Here is a 12823-nt window from a genome sequence, read left to right as displayed (position 1 = left end):
GTGACGACGGGGTCAGTCGCGGCGCAGCGACCGAGGCGGCCGCCCGGCAGCGCAGGACTACAGCTCCCAGCATGCCTCGGGACGGAGCAGCCCACGTGACCCCGCGGGGACTCCGCAACGCCCCCCCCCGGGGCCGTTCCCCGCCTCTCCTCTCCTCTCCCTCTCCTCGCTCTCCCTCCCTCCCTCCCCCGCCCCTTTTCAGCCGGGCTCGCCGCCGCCAGACCCCACAGCCCCGCGGAGCACGGGTCCGGCGCGGCGCGGCGCGCCCCCCGCCCCGCACAAGGGCCGTTGCCCCAGGAACTGCTGCTGACGGTGCGGCGCCCCGACCGCCCGCCGCCTCGCCCCGCGCGCCGTCCCGGGGCGGCCCCAACCACCAAGCCCGTTGTGGTGTGGTGTGGTGTGGTGTGGTGTGGTGTCCCGTCCCGTCCCGAACCGAGCCGAGCCGAGGCGACGCGGCTTCTGCCCCGGAGCAGGGCGCCGCCACTTCGCCGCGGGCAGGGGCACCGACGAGAGTGGCGGCGGCGCGGGCGCCACCGCGCATGCGCGGGGCCGCTTAGCCTGCAGTACCGGCTTTTGGCCAGCAGGTGGCGGCAGGGGGCCGCAACCGCGCCGGTCCTCGGGTCCTCGGGTCCTCGGCTTCCCAAACCGTTTTCCCGGAGACCCGCAAAGGAAAACGGCAGAAAAACGCACCCCACGCCGTCTCGGGGAGGAAATACCTGCCCTGAGCAAGGCTGGAGGGGAGGCACCTGCCCGATGGCAAACTGGGAGCGGAGAAGAAGGCGAGGGGACACCCAGTGGGGCGGGGAGGGGGGGAAGGCTGAGCTGCCCGGGCACCAGCCCAGCGGTCGCAACAGCGCTGGGGGTTCTGTGCCCCCCAGTGGGGGTGGGACGGGCCTCTGTGGGCACAGAGCAGCCTGGCCCGTGGCTCCCCGCCCCGGTCTTGAGGCCAATGCTGGCATAGTGACAGCAGCGCCCTGCCTGCCCTGCAGACCGGTGCCAGCCCCTGGCAGCTGCCCGTGTCCCACCCTGACCATGCCGTCTCCCTCCAGGTGCCCACACGGGCCCCAAGGGAGCCTTCAGACCGCCTCCCCGGCAATGCAGCTTGTGCTGACGGGCCTTCTTCAGTGCCCCGCATCTCTCGCTGTGGGAGCGAGCTCTCCCTTTCTGAGAAGAACTTTCTTCTTATTTCCAACCTGAACCTCCCCTGGCGAGCCCCGACAACCACCACCATAAGAGAGCAGATGTTTTATTAAGACACGCTAAGAAGAGGAGGGATACAAAGGCAGTTGGCGGAGTGGGAGTCTTCTTCCCGAGCGGAGTCCATTCTCCTGTCCGTGTTGGCTTTCATGAGAGCTGCCAGGCGGGAGAACCTCCGTCCTCCTGATGTGCCCTCCAGGCTGTAGAGGTGCCCCAGTAAGGAGAGGCAGCGGGTCTGCTGAAGCTTCCAGGCGAGCTTCTTCCTCCTGGCACACAAGAGAAACTGCTGAGCCCAGAGGCACGGCTGTAGAGCACCAAATCAGGCTGGGCAGGGGAAAGTGGGGTGGCGGCTGAGACACGTCCGCCTCCTCAGAGGAAGGGAGCTGGTGCTGGAAGGGCTGCCGGCATGGAAGTGGGCAAATGAAGAAGTGCTGCCAGGGGCAGCCGACCGCTACAGAGGGTGTGCTGGCACTACGGCACGGAGGGGGGGGGAAGTGATGCCAGGCACCAGCAGGAGAAGGACTATCGCAACTCTGCGCCTCCTCATCACGCTCCCCGCCCCGCACGCACACCTTAACCCAACCCCATCCCGTCCCTGGAGGTCACTCCAGACTGCCTTCCTTCCCTTGTTAAGCCCGTCCTCCCTGTTCACACCTCTCTGTTCCCAGGCACCCCTGGCCTCATCTGAAACGTGCCAGCAGGTGCATCCCTCGGCACAAGCTGCTTTCTACCCAAAGGCCCAGGGACCGCACAGGGGGGCAGCGTGAGGCTGCACTGCCCGCTGTTTGACCCACACGTCGTGCCTTAATGCCTCGGTCCTGCTAATGAGCTATGGGACAGCGTAGGTATGGCCTGAAGTCCAGGCAGGCCTGGGCCTGAATGCCTGGCACCAGAATACTCTTCCTTTCCCATGTGCTCCCTTCTGCTGCTTACCGAGCCTCTGGCGGAAGGGAGGGTGTTCTTCTGTTTGGGGCACAAAGAGCACCCTGAAACCTTTCCCACAGAGACTTGACAAAGGCTCCGGCGCGCGTCTGAGGGAATCGCTTTTTCAGAAGGCTCAGCGCCCGCCTGCTCATTTTCTTGGCCAGCTTCATGCGTCCTAGATTACAGCAGACCTGCACAGGAAGAGGGAGACGGGCAGACATGGACCGCTTTCCCAAGCCTCTCCTCCTGCAGAGGCTGCAGAAATGTACCAGGGGCTGGCTATAGCAGGGACGCCCCCTGCAAGAAGGGAAAGCATCCGGCTCCATCCTCCAGGACACCCCTCTGCGTCACCCTGCCGCTTTACCTCCCCTTTGAGGCTGAAGAAGGTCGCCTCCTCAAAGCAGTCTAACGCAGTTGCTGTCTTCTCCATGGAGTTCCTCAGGGCCTCCGCTTCGTTGAGCTTCATAAGGGCCTTCGAGCAAGCACACAGGCAGCAGGTGAGCATCGGTGCAGAGCCCCTGGCCAGCTCCGTCCTTCCCACTTGCCTCCTGTGGCACCTGCCTTAGGAGGGCCCGCATCTCCCCACGCGATCCCTGCCCTAGCACAGTGGCCCGTGGGCTCGGAGCTCAGGCACCAAGGGAGCCTTCAGACCGCCTCCCAGGTAAAGCAGCTTGTGCTGACGGGCCTGCTTCAGTGCCCCGTGTCTCTTGCTGCGGGAGAGGCAAAGCGCAGGAAACAGTCCGGCTCTGCCCCGCTGTTTCTTTTGGGAGGCCCCTTAGCGGGCGTGTCCTGTTGCAGTGGACTCCAGGTGCGGTGCGTGCTGGTAAGCAGGGCCACTCACCATGTAGCTGTTGGAGACGTGCAGGTAGGCAGCCGCACACTCCAGCAGGTAATAGAAGGCTCGGGGAGCGTTGCCTATGGCCACATAGTGGCGAGCCAAAGGCACAAGCACTGATTCGATGATGGCTTCGCATTTGCAGGAACACTCGCCACCGTCCTCCTCTTCGGTCCTGCTGGGCTGCGCAGTTGTCCCTTCGCCCTCTGGTGGAAACCGCTCTGACGCTCTGGTCAGCGGCAGGATGCCAGGAAAAGAAGAGAGCAAAGAGCGGATGAGCATCACCTGAGATGACCCTGCTCTCCCTACAGGTAGCAACAAAAGCCCAGTTTCCTGCTGTCTCATCCCAGTTCCCACCCCACAGCCAGCCTCCTCCTCCCAGAGCTGGAGTCCCAGCCAGCAGCCAAACGGCAGAGCTCCATCTGTCTCCTCTGGAGCTCACTGGTTTCCACAATCATCAGAACCTTGTCTCCTCACCTCAACTCCTCCTCCGAGAAAGCCTGCTGCTGCTGCAGGGCATTTGCACTACCTGGGAAGAAGAGAGAGCGTGTCAAGGGCCTCCCCACGTAGCCCGGGCTAAGAGCTGCGGGCTTGCAAGGCTCCTGCCGAGCAGACCCAGGGCACAAGAGCTGCGGTGATCATCCTCGTCCCCTGGCTCATCCCTGGCAAGCTGGGGCCCACCAGGTCCCCAGCACATGGGCCTGGGCTTCCAGAGGGAGGGGGCTCCGCAGCACGCACACAGCCTACCCTCAGGGGTGTGAGTCCTGTCCTTCTTCAGCTGTTCTCCAGCGAGCACCAAGGCCTCCCAGCTGTGCCAGTCATCCTCGTCAGCAGAGCCCTGGCAGTCTTCCCCATCCTGGGGACTGGGGACGGCAAAGCGGTGGAAGGCCACAAAGTCCCCTCCGTGGCAGCTCCGGCATTTGTGCGCGTGCTTCTCCAGGAACGCAGCACACTTGCGCTGCGCGTTGGCCCTCTGCCTCTCCGGCCACAGCTCGTAGGCTGCCTCCCGCAGCAGCGGGGCACAGAAGGCCAGGACGCCAGCCCGCCACTCCATGGGCTCCTCGCTCATAGACGGCCTCTCCGCCCCTGCAAGGCAATGGATCGTGGCCTCAGACAGAGTGGTAGAGGCATTCTCAACAGCCGCTGGGAATTTCCCTCTGCGCAAAGCTGGTGGGGGAAGGCCCCTTTCAGCTACAGCGCTCCTGGGTCTACGTTACTGCCACCACTTACCGCTCCCTGCCTGCTGAGAGGTGGCCGGCCCCTCTCTAGCATCTTGGACGTCTCTGGGCACCCCTGTGTTCTTCAGCCACTTAATGATGTTGTCGCCCACCAGCACGTCCAACAAGTAATTCATCTGCTGCCTGATGCAGGTGGGAAGGATGTGAGCCAGCAGCTGGGTGGTAAACACCGGCCCTATGATGGCCGCAAACTTCAAAACCGTCTGCTTCATCAGCGTGATCCGGTCCAGCTCAGCCAGCGCAATCTCTGTCAAGAAGAAGCAAAACGTCTCTCTCTTTTGTGTCCCACAGCCTGAGCTTGGAGAGGCTGGACATTTCCACCACGGGAAACAGGGTAGACTTTGGCCTCTCTTCCTCAAGATGGCACCTGCTGGGCAATCGCATCCCAGGGGAATGTCTTCAGGATGGCTCCACTCCTCTGGCAACCACAGGCCACAAGGCCCAGGGATAAGAGAGACCCAGACAAGAGCTCCTCCACCAAGGATGGGGAGGGCACGATCCTGCGGGTACATGCGACCCGCGATGCGACCTAGCAGAGCTGAACTAGGCTGACGCCCAGCAGTGCACACAGAGAACAGAGAGCGCTTTCACCACCTCAGAGCTGGACTTGGAGCTCCCCGCAACTGCTGTGCGCCTCACAGGTAGGCTCACAGCTGGTCCACAGCCCGGAGGGGGACATCTGTGCCCTTAAGCACAGAGCTCTTTCTGCTCAGACCGGAGTCGCTTTCCTGGCAGGGACCCCCCGGCTGAGCGGGTGACTCCGCAGCATGCCGATGCCCAGCCCCTCTCTCATGTGCACCCCAGGAAAGGACCCCAGCACAGCCGCGAACCCAGCCCCTCACCTTTCAAGGTGGCCGGCAGCACGGTGGTCTCCAGGCTGACATCTGGTCTGATGGTGCAGACCCTGCCGCTGTTATTCCCAGCACTGGAGCTTGAGGTGGCTGAGACGAGGTGTGAAGCCTCGACTGCAGAAGCTGGGGAGAGAGAGAGAGAGCATGAACAAGGTGGGGCAAGTCCAACCTGTCACGGTCGGGTGCGCTTCATGGCCCGCACCGAATGCGGTCAGTGAGCGGGGCAAACCGGTTTCCACTGCAGTGTTTTTGTCTGCATCACCCTTGCAACTCTTTTTCCGCCTTCAGACCAGCTGCCCAGCTGTACTGAATGAAAGTCCCGCGACAGAACACAGCAGTTGCTGCCTTTGACAGCGCTACCTCCCACAGCCAGGGAAATTGCTGGTGATAATCCAAAAGGCAAAGCCCATGCAGGCTGTCCCCAGGGCAACAGCACTCTGCTTGGCATTGCTCTTGCAATTACTGCTCTTGCATTACTGCCAAGCTCCTCAGTTCCCAGCGCCTTTGCGGGCATTTATGGTTTTGGATTACAGTTTCCCAGGTCTGTCCCTCTCCTGCAGAAGGGCTTTCTTCTCAAGGGAGCTGGTGGCTTGCCAAGGTGACAGCAAGGTGTGCGGGAGCCCACACCTCAGCCAGATCAAGTTCTGTCCTGCTGCCAGATCGGACTCTGCCCAGACTCACTGGAGAGCCACAGGACACGGTCGTGCCGGGGGGACGGAGGTGCAACAGCGTCTAGCCAGTGCGCAACAAGAGTGCTTACCGACCAAGCCCTCCCAGTCGTCCTCTGCTTCTTTGTCCTGCCTCCCAGTGCGGAACAAGAGCATGTTGTTGCAACGCAGGCAGCGCAGCAGTTCCTCGCAGTAATATGGGATGCCAGAGCTTCTTTGGATCAGGAACCTGGGCAGGAGCAGAGCCAGCAGTGACCAACACCAGGGAAGTACGGTGCGACACAGTTCTGATGGGCGGGCGGCGAGTCACTCAGCCTCACAGGGTAACCAGCCTCTTTGTCACAGCTACGGCACACTTCAGAAGGGGGCGGTCCTCCCACTGGCTTGGACCCCCTTGGTTTGGGACCCCCTGACCCTACACCGTTTGCTGGAGTCCGTGGGGAAATGGTCGTGGACAATGTCCCAAGCACAACACAGCAAGCCTGACCTTCCCTGTCCTCAGGAGCCCAGATCTGCTCTGGCAGCTGGCTGGACCCCTGCTCCTGGGAATCCCTCCTGCAGCCTGGCCACATAGGTCAAAGCCTTTTGCACGCCTCAGCCATGCTAAGGCTTGGGCACCCACTCCCTCTGCTCTCCTCTTCTCTCCCCTTTCCTCCCTGCCTTGCCCTCCCTCCTCTGCAACAGCAAAGGGCTGTCACTGCCCACGTGCTGCATCTTGGGAGCTGCCTATTCTTAGCTCACGCCTGCTGTGGTGAGTCTTAAGGAGAAACCCAGGTCCTTGCTGGAGTCAAGGATGCTGCCAGAAGGCCCCGTGCTTCCTTTCCTGCGGGGCGACTTCCTTCCGTGGGCGGCGTAGGTCCAGCCCCTCCGGAAGAACTCCCTGGCCTGCAACATACCTTGCTAGATCCCTGGGGATGCTGACCACTCCAAGGTCCCGGCAGGCTTTCTGCACCACAGCTGCAGGTTTCAGCTCTTCCAGATGAAGACAGCTGATTCTCTGGGACATTGTGCTGTCTGCTGCAGCTTTGAAAAAGCTCTCCGTTCTCTCGTGGCCAGGAGCTAAGCTCATGACCATAAAGAGCGTGACGCTTTGGAGCACGGGCCACATGATAATCCAGGAGGCAGGGTCGATGAAGTGGGCGTTGTCGATGACAAATATGCCGAATTCTCCTCCAAGGGTCTGAAAAAAGCAGATGGGTCTGTGTGGGGTCTGGCGGATTCTCAAGCGTCTTCTAGGGGAGGAAATGTAGCCCCTCTCTCCGGAGACAGAGAATACTCAGAAGTCTCTCCCCAGCCGCTTCCCTCTTCAGAAGCTTACTGGCTGTTCATTTCTGCGAGACTTTAGGGTCTCCTCAGACATCACTTGCCCTTCTGAAGGAGGGAACTTGGGCAAAGGAACGCAGAAGGCGTCAATCCTCCTCCAGGGCACATACCCTCCAACTTAACAGGAGGCGAGCTACTAGGCATATGGGGAGGGCTCGAGAGGGGCTTCTGGGAGGAGGGGCTCCTGGGCCCTGAAGGGCGATGACCCTGGCACGTCGTCCTGCTGCCCACTCAGGCCGCTCTGATGTGGAGCCTGCAGCGGGCAGGGTTGTTTTCTTTCTCTGACCCAGGTGGAAGGAGGAACGCTCACCTTCTGTAGCACTTGCGTACAAGTCAGGTGCAACTCCCTTTTCCTTGGAGTGTCATGCATCTTGCGAATCTTGTCCGGGATGGCAAACTGGACAGGAAAGCGGAGTCAGAAAGAAACATCATCCTGGGACCAGGCATGCCTATCCACCAAGCTAGACGGCAGAGCAAAGCGCCTCTGCTTTTGCATGAGGTCAGCACGAGCCTCTCTTCACTGGCCTTTCCAGGGTGCTGACCAAGACACCTGGCTCATGCACAGGACATGAAGTCACCACAGGCAGGGAGCCTCCCCGGACCCAGGAATCAGAACGCGGTGCCATGAGCCCCGCAGCTCCCAGCCCGGAGCTAAGCCTGCCCAGCAGAACACCCAAACAACAACCAGACTACCTCAGGAGGCCTCCCTCTGGCTCTCACCTTGACGAGGAAAATGTCATTGAGGAGGCAATATCTGCTCTCTTCTATCGCCCCTTGGAGCTTGGCCTGCAGGGTGCGCTGCCTGTCCTCGCACGTTTCACCCGCCTGCAGGCCCAGAGCCCTGGCCACCAGCATACGGATGGCAGAGAAGGGCTGCCTCACGTTGGCCTCGGTCAGTTCCACGGTGACAACCCTGCGGTGCAAAAGCAAAAGGCACCTGAGCTGCAGAAAAGGCCCCCAGTAGCCCACGCCTGCCAAGACAGGAGAGCTAGAGATTCACGCCGCCTGGTTCTTACTGCAAAGGAACGCAGGGTGCGCAGTCCCGGGGGTGGGGGAGGAGGGCCAGGCACAGGGCAGAGGCATCGCAGTCTTCCACGAACGTCAGGGGACAGGCACGGGAAGGGTCTCAAAAAACCCACTTACCTGTGCCTGGCGGCCTGGCCTAGAAAGGCCAGCTCGGTAAGTAAGTGGCTCTTTCCAGAGCCCAGGACGCCTACATACGCCAGGATGTGCGGCTGTCCCAAAGCCTCATAGGCCTTCAAGCTGCGTTCAAAGAGGTCAATCTCCACCTCGCGACCTGTGAAGACCAACCAGGAAACAAGCTGCTGCAGCATGCTGAAAAGCAGGGCGGCATTCCCTTTTGCTGGCGCGGCGGCTTCCCCCCACCATGTCAGCAAGCCTGCCTACACCCAGGCCTCCTTCCAAGCCCCTCATCTCAGCTTTGGCACCACTGCCTTCCTTAGAGCACTAACAGACCCGCCTGCCCGCTGGCCACACGGCGCAGCTCCTAGGACCTCTTTCACCTCGGCTTCTCCTCCCAGAGGCAACGAGATTCAGCCAGCTGGACGCAGCTCCCCACACTGATCCAGCCCAAGACTGGAGGGCACACTTTGAGGCACTGCAGGCAGCTGCGCCCAAAAGGCATGCCAAACATCTCACTGCACCCTGAGCTCCAGAGCTCTTGCCAGCACCCTGTAGCTAAGGCAGCGTCTTCGGGCCTGTTCTGGTTTTGGCTGCGATACAGCTCCTTGTCTTCACAGGAGCTTGGAGCGAGCTGTGATGTGGTGGACTTGCCACCAAAGGAATGCTGAGAACACACTGAACCCTTGCCGAGCAGTGCTGGCACAGTGTCAAGGCCTCTGCACTTTCTCATGCTGCCCCACCAGCCAGCAGGCTAGAGGAGGGAGGAAGGGAGGAAGGGAGCGAGCGGCTGTGTTGGGCTCAGCTGCCTGCCGGGGTTAACCTCCAGCAAGGCGCACAGCTTTGGGCAAAGGGAAGCAGCTGGGGTTCTGAAGAGCGAGGACTTCTCTACTTACCCAGCAAGGGGCCATAGTCCGACCTCTCCTTGGTGAGACCCATGTCAAAGATGCTAGAAGGGGGAGAAGACAAAACATGCGTCTCACTTAGCTGGTCGGAAGCCAGGGAATATAGAGCCTGCTGTGTTAGGGGAGGAGACTCTCCGCAGGTAACTGCTTTTCTTTCCAGCAGCACGCTATCCGGAGCGTGCTCCCCGGCCAAAGTTCGAGTGGACATGCCAGGACAGCTTCAAGCACAAAGAAGGCCAGCAGCCGTGGCGGGACAGCAGAAGGTGTTGGGAGTCCCTCGCCAGAGGCCAAAACCAAAGAAAACCCAGATGGGGCAAAGAAGCCAGGGTGTGCTGTAGGCTAGTAGACTGCTTTGTCACCCTGGACAAGCAAAAGCAGCCTCTTGGAAAGGAGGACCTGTGTCACTTAGTGGCTCAGGACACCAAGCATCTGGCACCTTTGGCTCAAGTCTTTTGATAGTTTTCAAGAGACAGCAACGTTAACATTCAGAAGGTCCTCCAACCCTGGCCCAGAGGGACACCTGAGAACTGAGCAGGCAGACAGGAGGAAGAGTGGCCCAGTGGCCCACCTTTCCCCAGGGCGACATGACAGACCCAAAACTTCCTGCGCAGAAGGAGCTGGGAAAAAATTCCTCCTTGCGTCAGAATGACCTCTGCCGTAGCCTTGCACGTAGTGGAGCAAGCACAGCGCAGGGAGCCCAGCGGAAAGCCGCTTGGACAAAGCCTGCATGGCTAGCGTGCGTCTCCAAAGCGGACAACCTTCCCCACCCCACTGGCATCACTCCCGGCTCTCTTAGCAGCAGGAGACAGAAGGGCAGAGAGGTACAAAGCAGACCCGTGCCAGGCCTTTGGATCTTCCTGGCCACGGGGAAGGGATGTCTGTGGGAGACCAGGCTGGTCTCTTGCTGCACAGCTCCTCTTTGCCGGCCAAGGTTGCACCCTTGGGGTCCCTGTGCCCCCATCCAGATGGCTCGGAAGACACTCACCACTTCTCGGTGATCCCCACATATTGATAGATATGGCCGGGATTGGTAACGCCTTTCAGCTTTGTCTCCGGCAACTCCTTGAAGAAGTAACCAGGCAGGCGAGAGGCTGTGTAGGTGGCTTCATCACAGGACACCAGCCTAGGGTAGTGCACCATCAAGCGGGCAGCCAAATTCACCTTATGGCCAATCACTGCCACAGAGAGAGAACACGTTGACATGGTTAGGAAAGCAGCCTTGCCCCACCCTTCAAGGCCAAGGGCTACTTCCCCTTGTTGTCCATAGGTGCATGCCCAGTGGACTGCACCAATAAGCACACAGAGCTGAAATCCACACGAAGGTCTTTTAATTAAATAACTAATTATATAACTCTGCAGAGTCAGGTGCTTGGCGATCTTTTGCAAAGCCAGCACACTTCAGACTTGAATCACCGTTATTTATACACAGCAAACTTGCAAAAGCTATCTCTTTGGCTACTTTCGATTGGCTATTACAGCTCACCTAACTTATGTCTACTGAGTTTGCACATTACAGAGGAAGAGCGGGGGAGGAGGGGACACCAAATCCCACATCAGCATACATTAGCATTTTGATGGGTATGTTTTTTAATATGTTTATGACCCTTAATGAGCAAAAGGTTACTATAGATCAGTCTGGAGCTGTTGCTCTCCTTCTTGTTTTTACCTTTTATCCCATATCTTCCTTGCTTCTGCTAGCTCAAGGCTGCCTGTCTCTCTGCTCCCTTATTTTCTCAGCTAAAAGACTATACGAGCTATAGAAAAGACTACACAAGCTACGGGCCTCCCTATATTCTTCAAGGTTTCCTTGTTTTTTTTTTCCCCAGCTTTGGGACTACACCCTCAGGCACAGGTCAACCCAGCGGCAGGGCAAGCGGACCCAGCGGGAACCACAAGTCTCTGAGCCCATTCTCCCACCTCAGGTGGAGACCGGTGCCATCTGGGCCGCCACCGGCAGGCTGTGGCATATGTGCTTGCCCCAGCCTGCCCATCTCTTCATGACTGACATCCTTAAGCGCACCCACGCCAGCCTCCCACTCTTCAGACTAAGGTGCGGTACCTGTATGTTCGGCCCTCTCAGGGTGGCCACAGAGGCCGCAGAACACCGTCCCGCTGGTGACCCCGACGGACACTGCCCTGGCACGCAGGGAGAGAAGCGCAAAGTCAGTGGCGCCCCAGGCGCAGTCCTGCTCGCCCCGCTCCGCCCCTTCCCACATCTCCCCTTGGCGCCAGCCAGGGCCACCTGCTGTCCCACAGCCAGTGCGTGTCTTGGGGACTTGGAGAGCTCGGGGCGCAACACACCCCGCTCACAAGGGACACGGGGAGGGCGCACGCAAGATGGCTTGGACCCTTCCCCTGAGGCACGATGGCTGCGACCTGCAGCAGGCCACAGCCCCTCTCATTAGTGGAGGAAAGCAGGTGCTGCCCACAGAGCACCTACAATGCCAGTGACTTGAGATCACGGGGCTGGGCCCGAGCCCTGTTCCTGGCCCTGTTGCCCAGAGGGGCCTGCCTCTGGCACCAAGGAGCCTCGTGCCCTGGTGAGGGCTCGCTCCAGCACCACGACTGGCAGGCTCTGCTTGGAGGGCCTGCGCCTGGCTGCCCTGAGCTAAGCCCAGGGGCCGCCTGCTGCCTCTCAGGGTGCTGCCTCAATCCTGCCAGGGACAAAGGAGGCCAAGCCAGGAGGCCACATCTCTTGCTGGTCAGCCCCCTTGCGCTGTCCCAGGCAGCACGCACGCCCTGCAACGCTGCCACACACTCACTCAAGTTTCCTCAGCGACGCGGAGCACATGCTGACGATCTGAAGAGCGCTTTCCAATGCATGGATGCTCTCGTGCTGCAGCTTTGCTCCAGACAGTCCCAACACACAGAGGAACGTGCAGCCCTGCAGAGGACGGATGCAACACATCTGGTTACAGTGCCTGTGGCCAGCAGCTAATGTCGTTCCGCTGCAGTCGCCAGGGAGACCAGCACAGCTGCAGGTCAACACAAAGCCACAGAGGACTGATCCCACCGGCAAGGCAGAGCTGCTTCTCAGTCCCTCTCCACTAAACAGACACAGGCCACCCTCTGGGGGTGGGATTGCTCCCCCACGCTCACCTTATCAAACAGGAGGCTTTTGTTGATTTCGCCCTTGTGAGGACTGAGGATTGCTGAAATGATCCTGTTGGCATTAGAGAGGCCCCTCCTAAGATCCAGTAAGCTGGCCTCTGCAGAAAACTGCAGCTGGACAAAGAGGCTGGTGACTGGCCGTAGCTCAGACCACAGGTGCAGCGGCACATCCTCATCCATCTGGAAGGGAAGAGCACGACAGCTTTGCCAGCCTGTTCTCCCGGGGGTTCCTCTGGGCCCGTGCCATGTACCAAGGGAGAGCAGGCGTGCTCGCAATACCAGGTACTACTGGAGGAAGGGTAAGTCCTCTGCTCGGTGCCAATCGCAGGCCAGCCCGCGGCAGGCAGGTCATAGCACAGTCATAGCACAAACGACAAAGGAGGGGAATGTTCCAGCAACACCCCATCTTGTGACAAGTACGGACGCGAGGGGCGACCCTCTGGCACGTCCCAGGGACTTGAGCAGACTCGCCCCCTTGTCCTCGCCTCGTGCCCACAGCACGTCCCAGAACAAGAGTCGTGGAAAAGACAGAGGGAAGGCCACCTCCCGCCACCCGCGCCTCTTTGAGGAGCAGCACAAAATGGGCAGTTTCCTGGCACATGCAGCACCAGTAGCCCTGGCATCAGTTCCC

The 12823-nt window shown here is 60.1% G+C and overlaps 1 protein-coding gene across 3 annotated transcripts in view; it reads right to left on the bottom strand.

The window, feature by feature from the left end:
* Positions 1-1230: 1230 nt before the first annotated feature.
* Positions 1231-12823, bottom strand: part of LOC310889672 (adenylate cyclase type 10-like) — a 36060-nt gene continuing 24467 nt past the window's right edge. For all 3 annotated transcript variants that reach the window (XM_083817498.1, XM_083817499.1, XM_083817500.1), the window contains 18 exons: positions 12181-12372; positions 11844-11965; positions 11141-11217; positions 10067-10256; positions 9073-9125; positions 8180-8333; positions 7757-7949; positions 7347-7433; positions 6610-6893; positions 5806-5942; positions 5037-5168; positions 4187-4441; positions 3704-4042; positions 3434-3485; positions 2963-3185; positions 2486-2593; positions 2131-2312; positions 1231-1463 (listed from right to left, as the gene is read on the bottom strand). In XM_083817498.1, coding sequence (XP_083673624.1) covers positions 1250-1463; positions 2131-2312; positions 2486-2593; positions 2963-3185; positions 3434-3485; positions 3704-4042; positions 4187-4441; positions 5037-5168; positions 5806-5942; positions 6610-6893; positions 7347-7433; positions 7757-7949; positions 8180-8333; positions 9073-9125; positions 10067-10256; positions 11141-11217; positions 11844-11965; positions 12181-12372 — 2994 coding nt within the window. In that variant the 3' untranslated portion in view covers positions 1231-1249. The remainder of the gene's footprint in view (positions 1464-2130; positions 2313-2485; positions 2594-2962; positions 3186-3433; positions 3486-3703; positions 4043-4186; positions 4442-5036; positions 5169-5805; positions 5943-6609; positions 6894-7346; positions 7434-7756; positions 7950-8179; positions 8334-9072; positions 9126-10066; positions 10257-11140; positions 11218-11843; positions 11966-12180; positions 12373-12823) is intronic.

The sequence above is a fragment of the Anser anser genome (genome assembly GCF_964211835.1).
Source record: "Anser anser genome assembly, chromosome: Z".
Taxonomy (NCBI): Eukaryota; Metazoa; Chordata; class Aves; order Anseriformes; family Anatidae; genus Anser; species Anser anser.
Note: the sequence above shows the minus strand (reverse complement) of the source record. Positions and strands in the feature narration are given on the sequence as shown.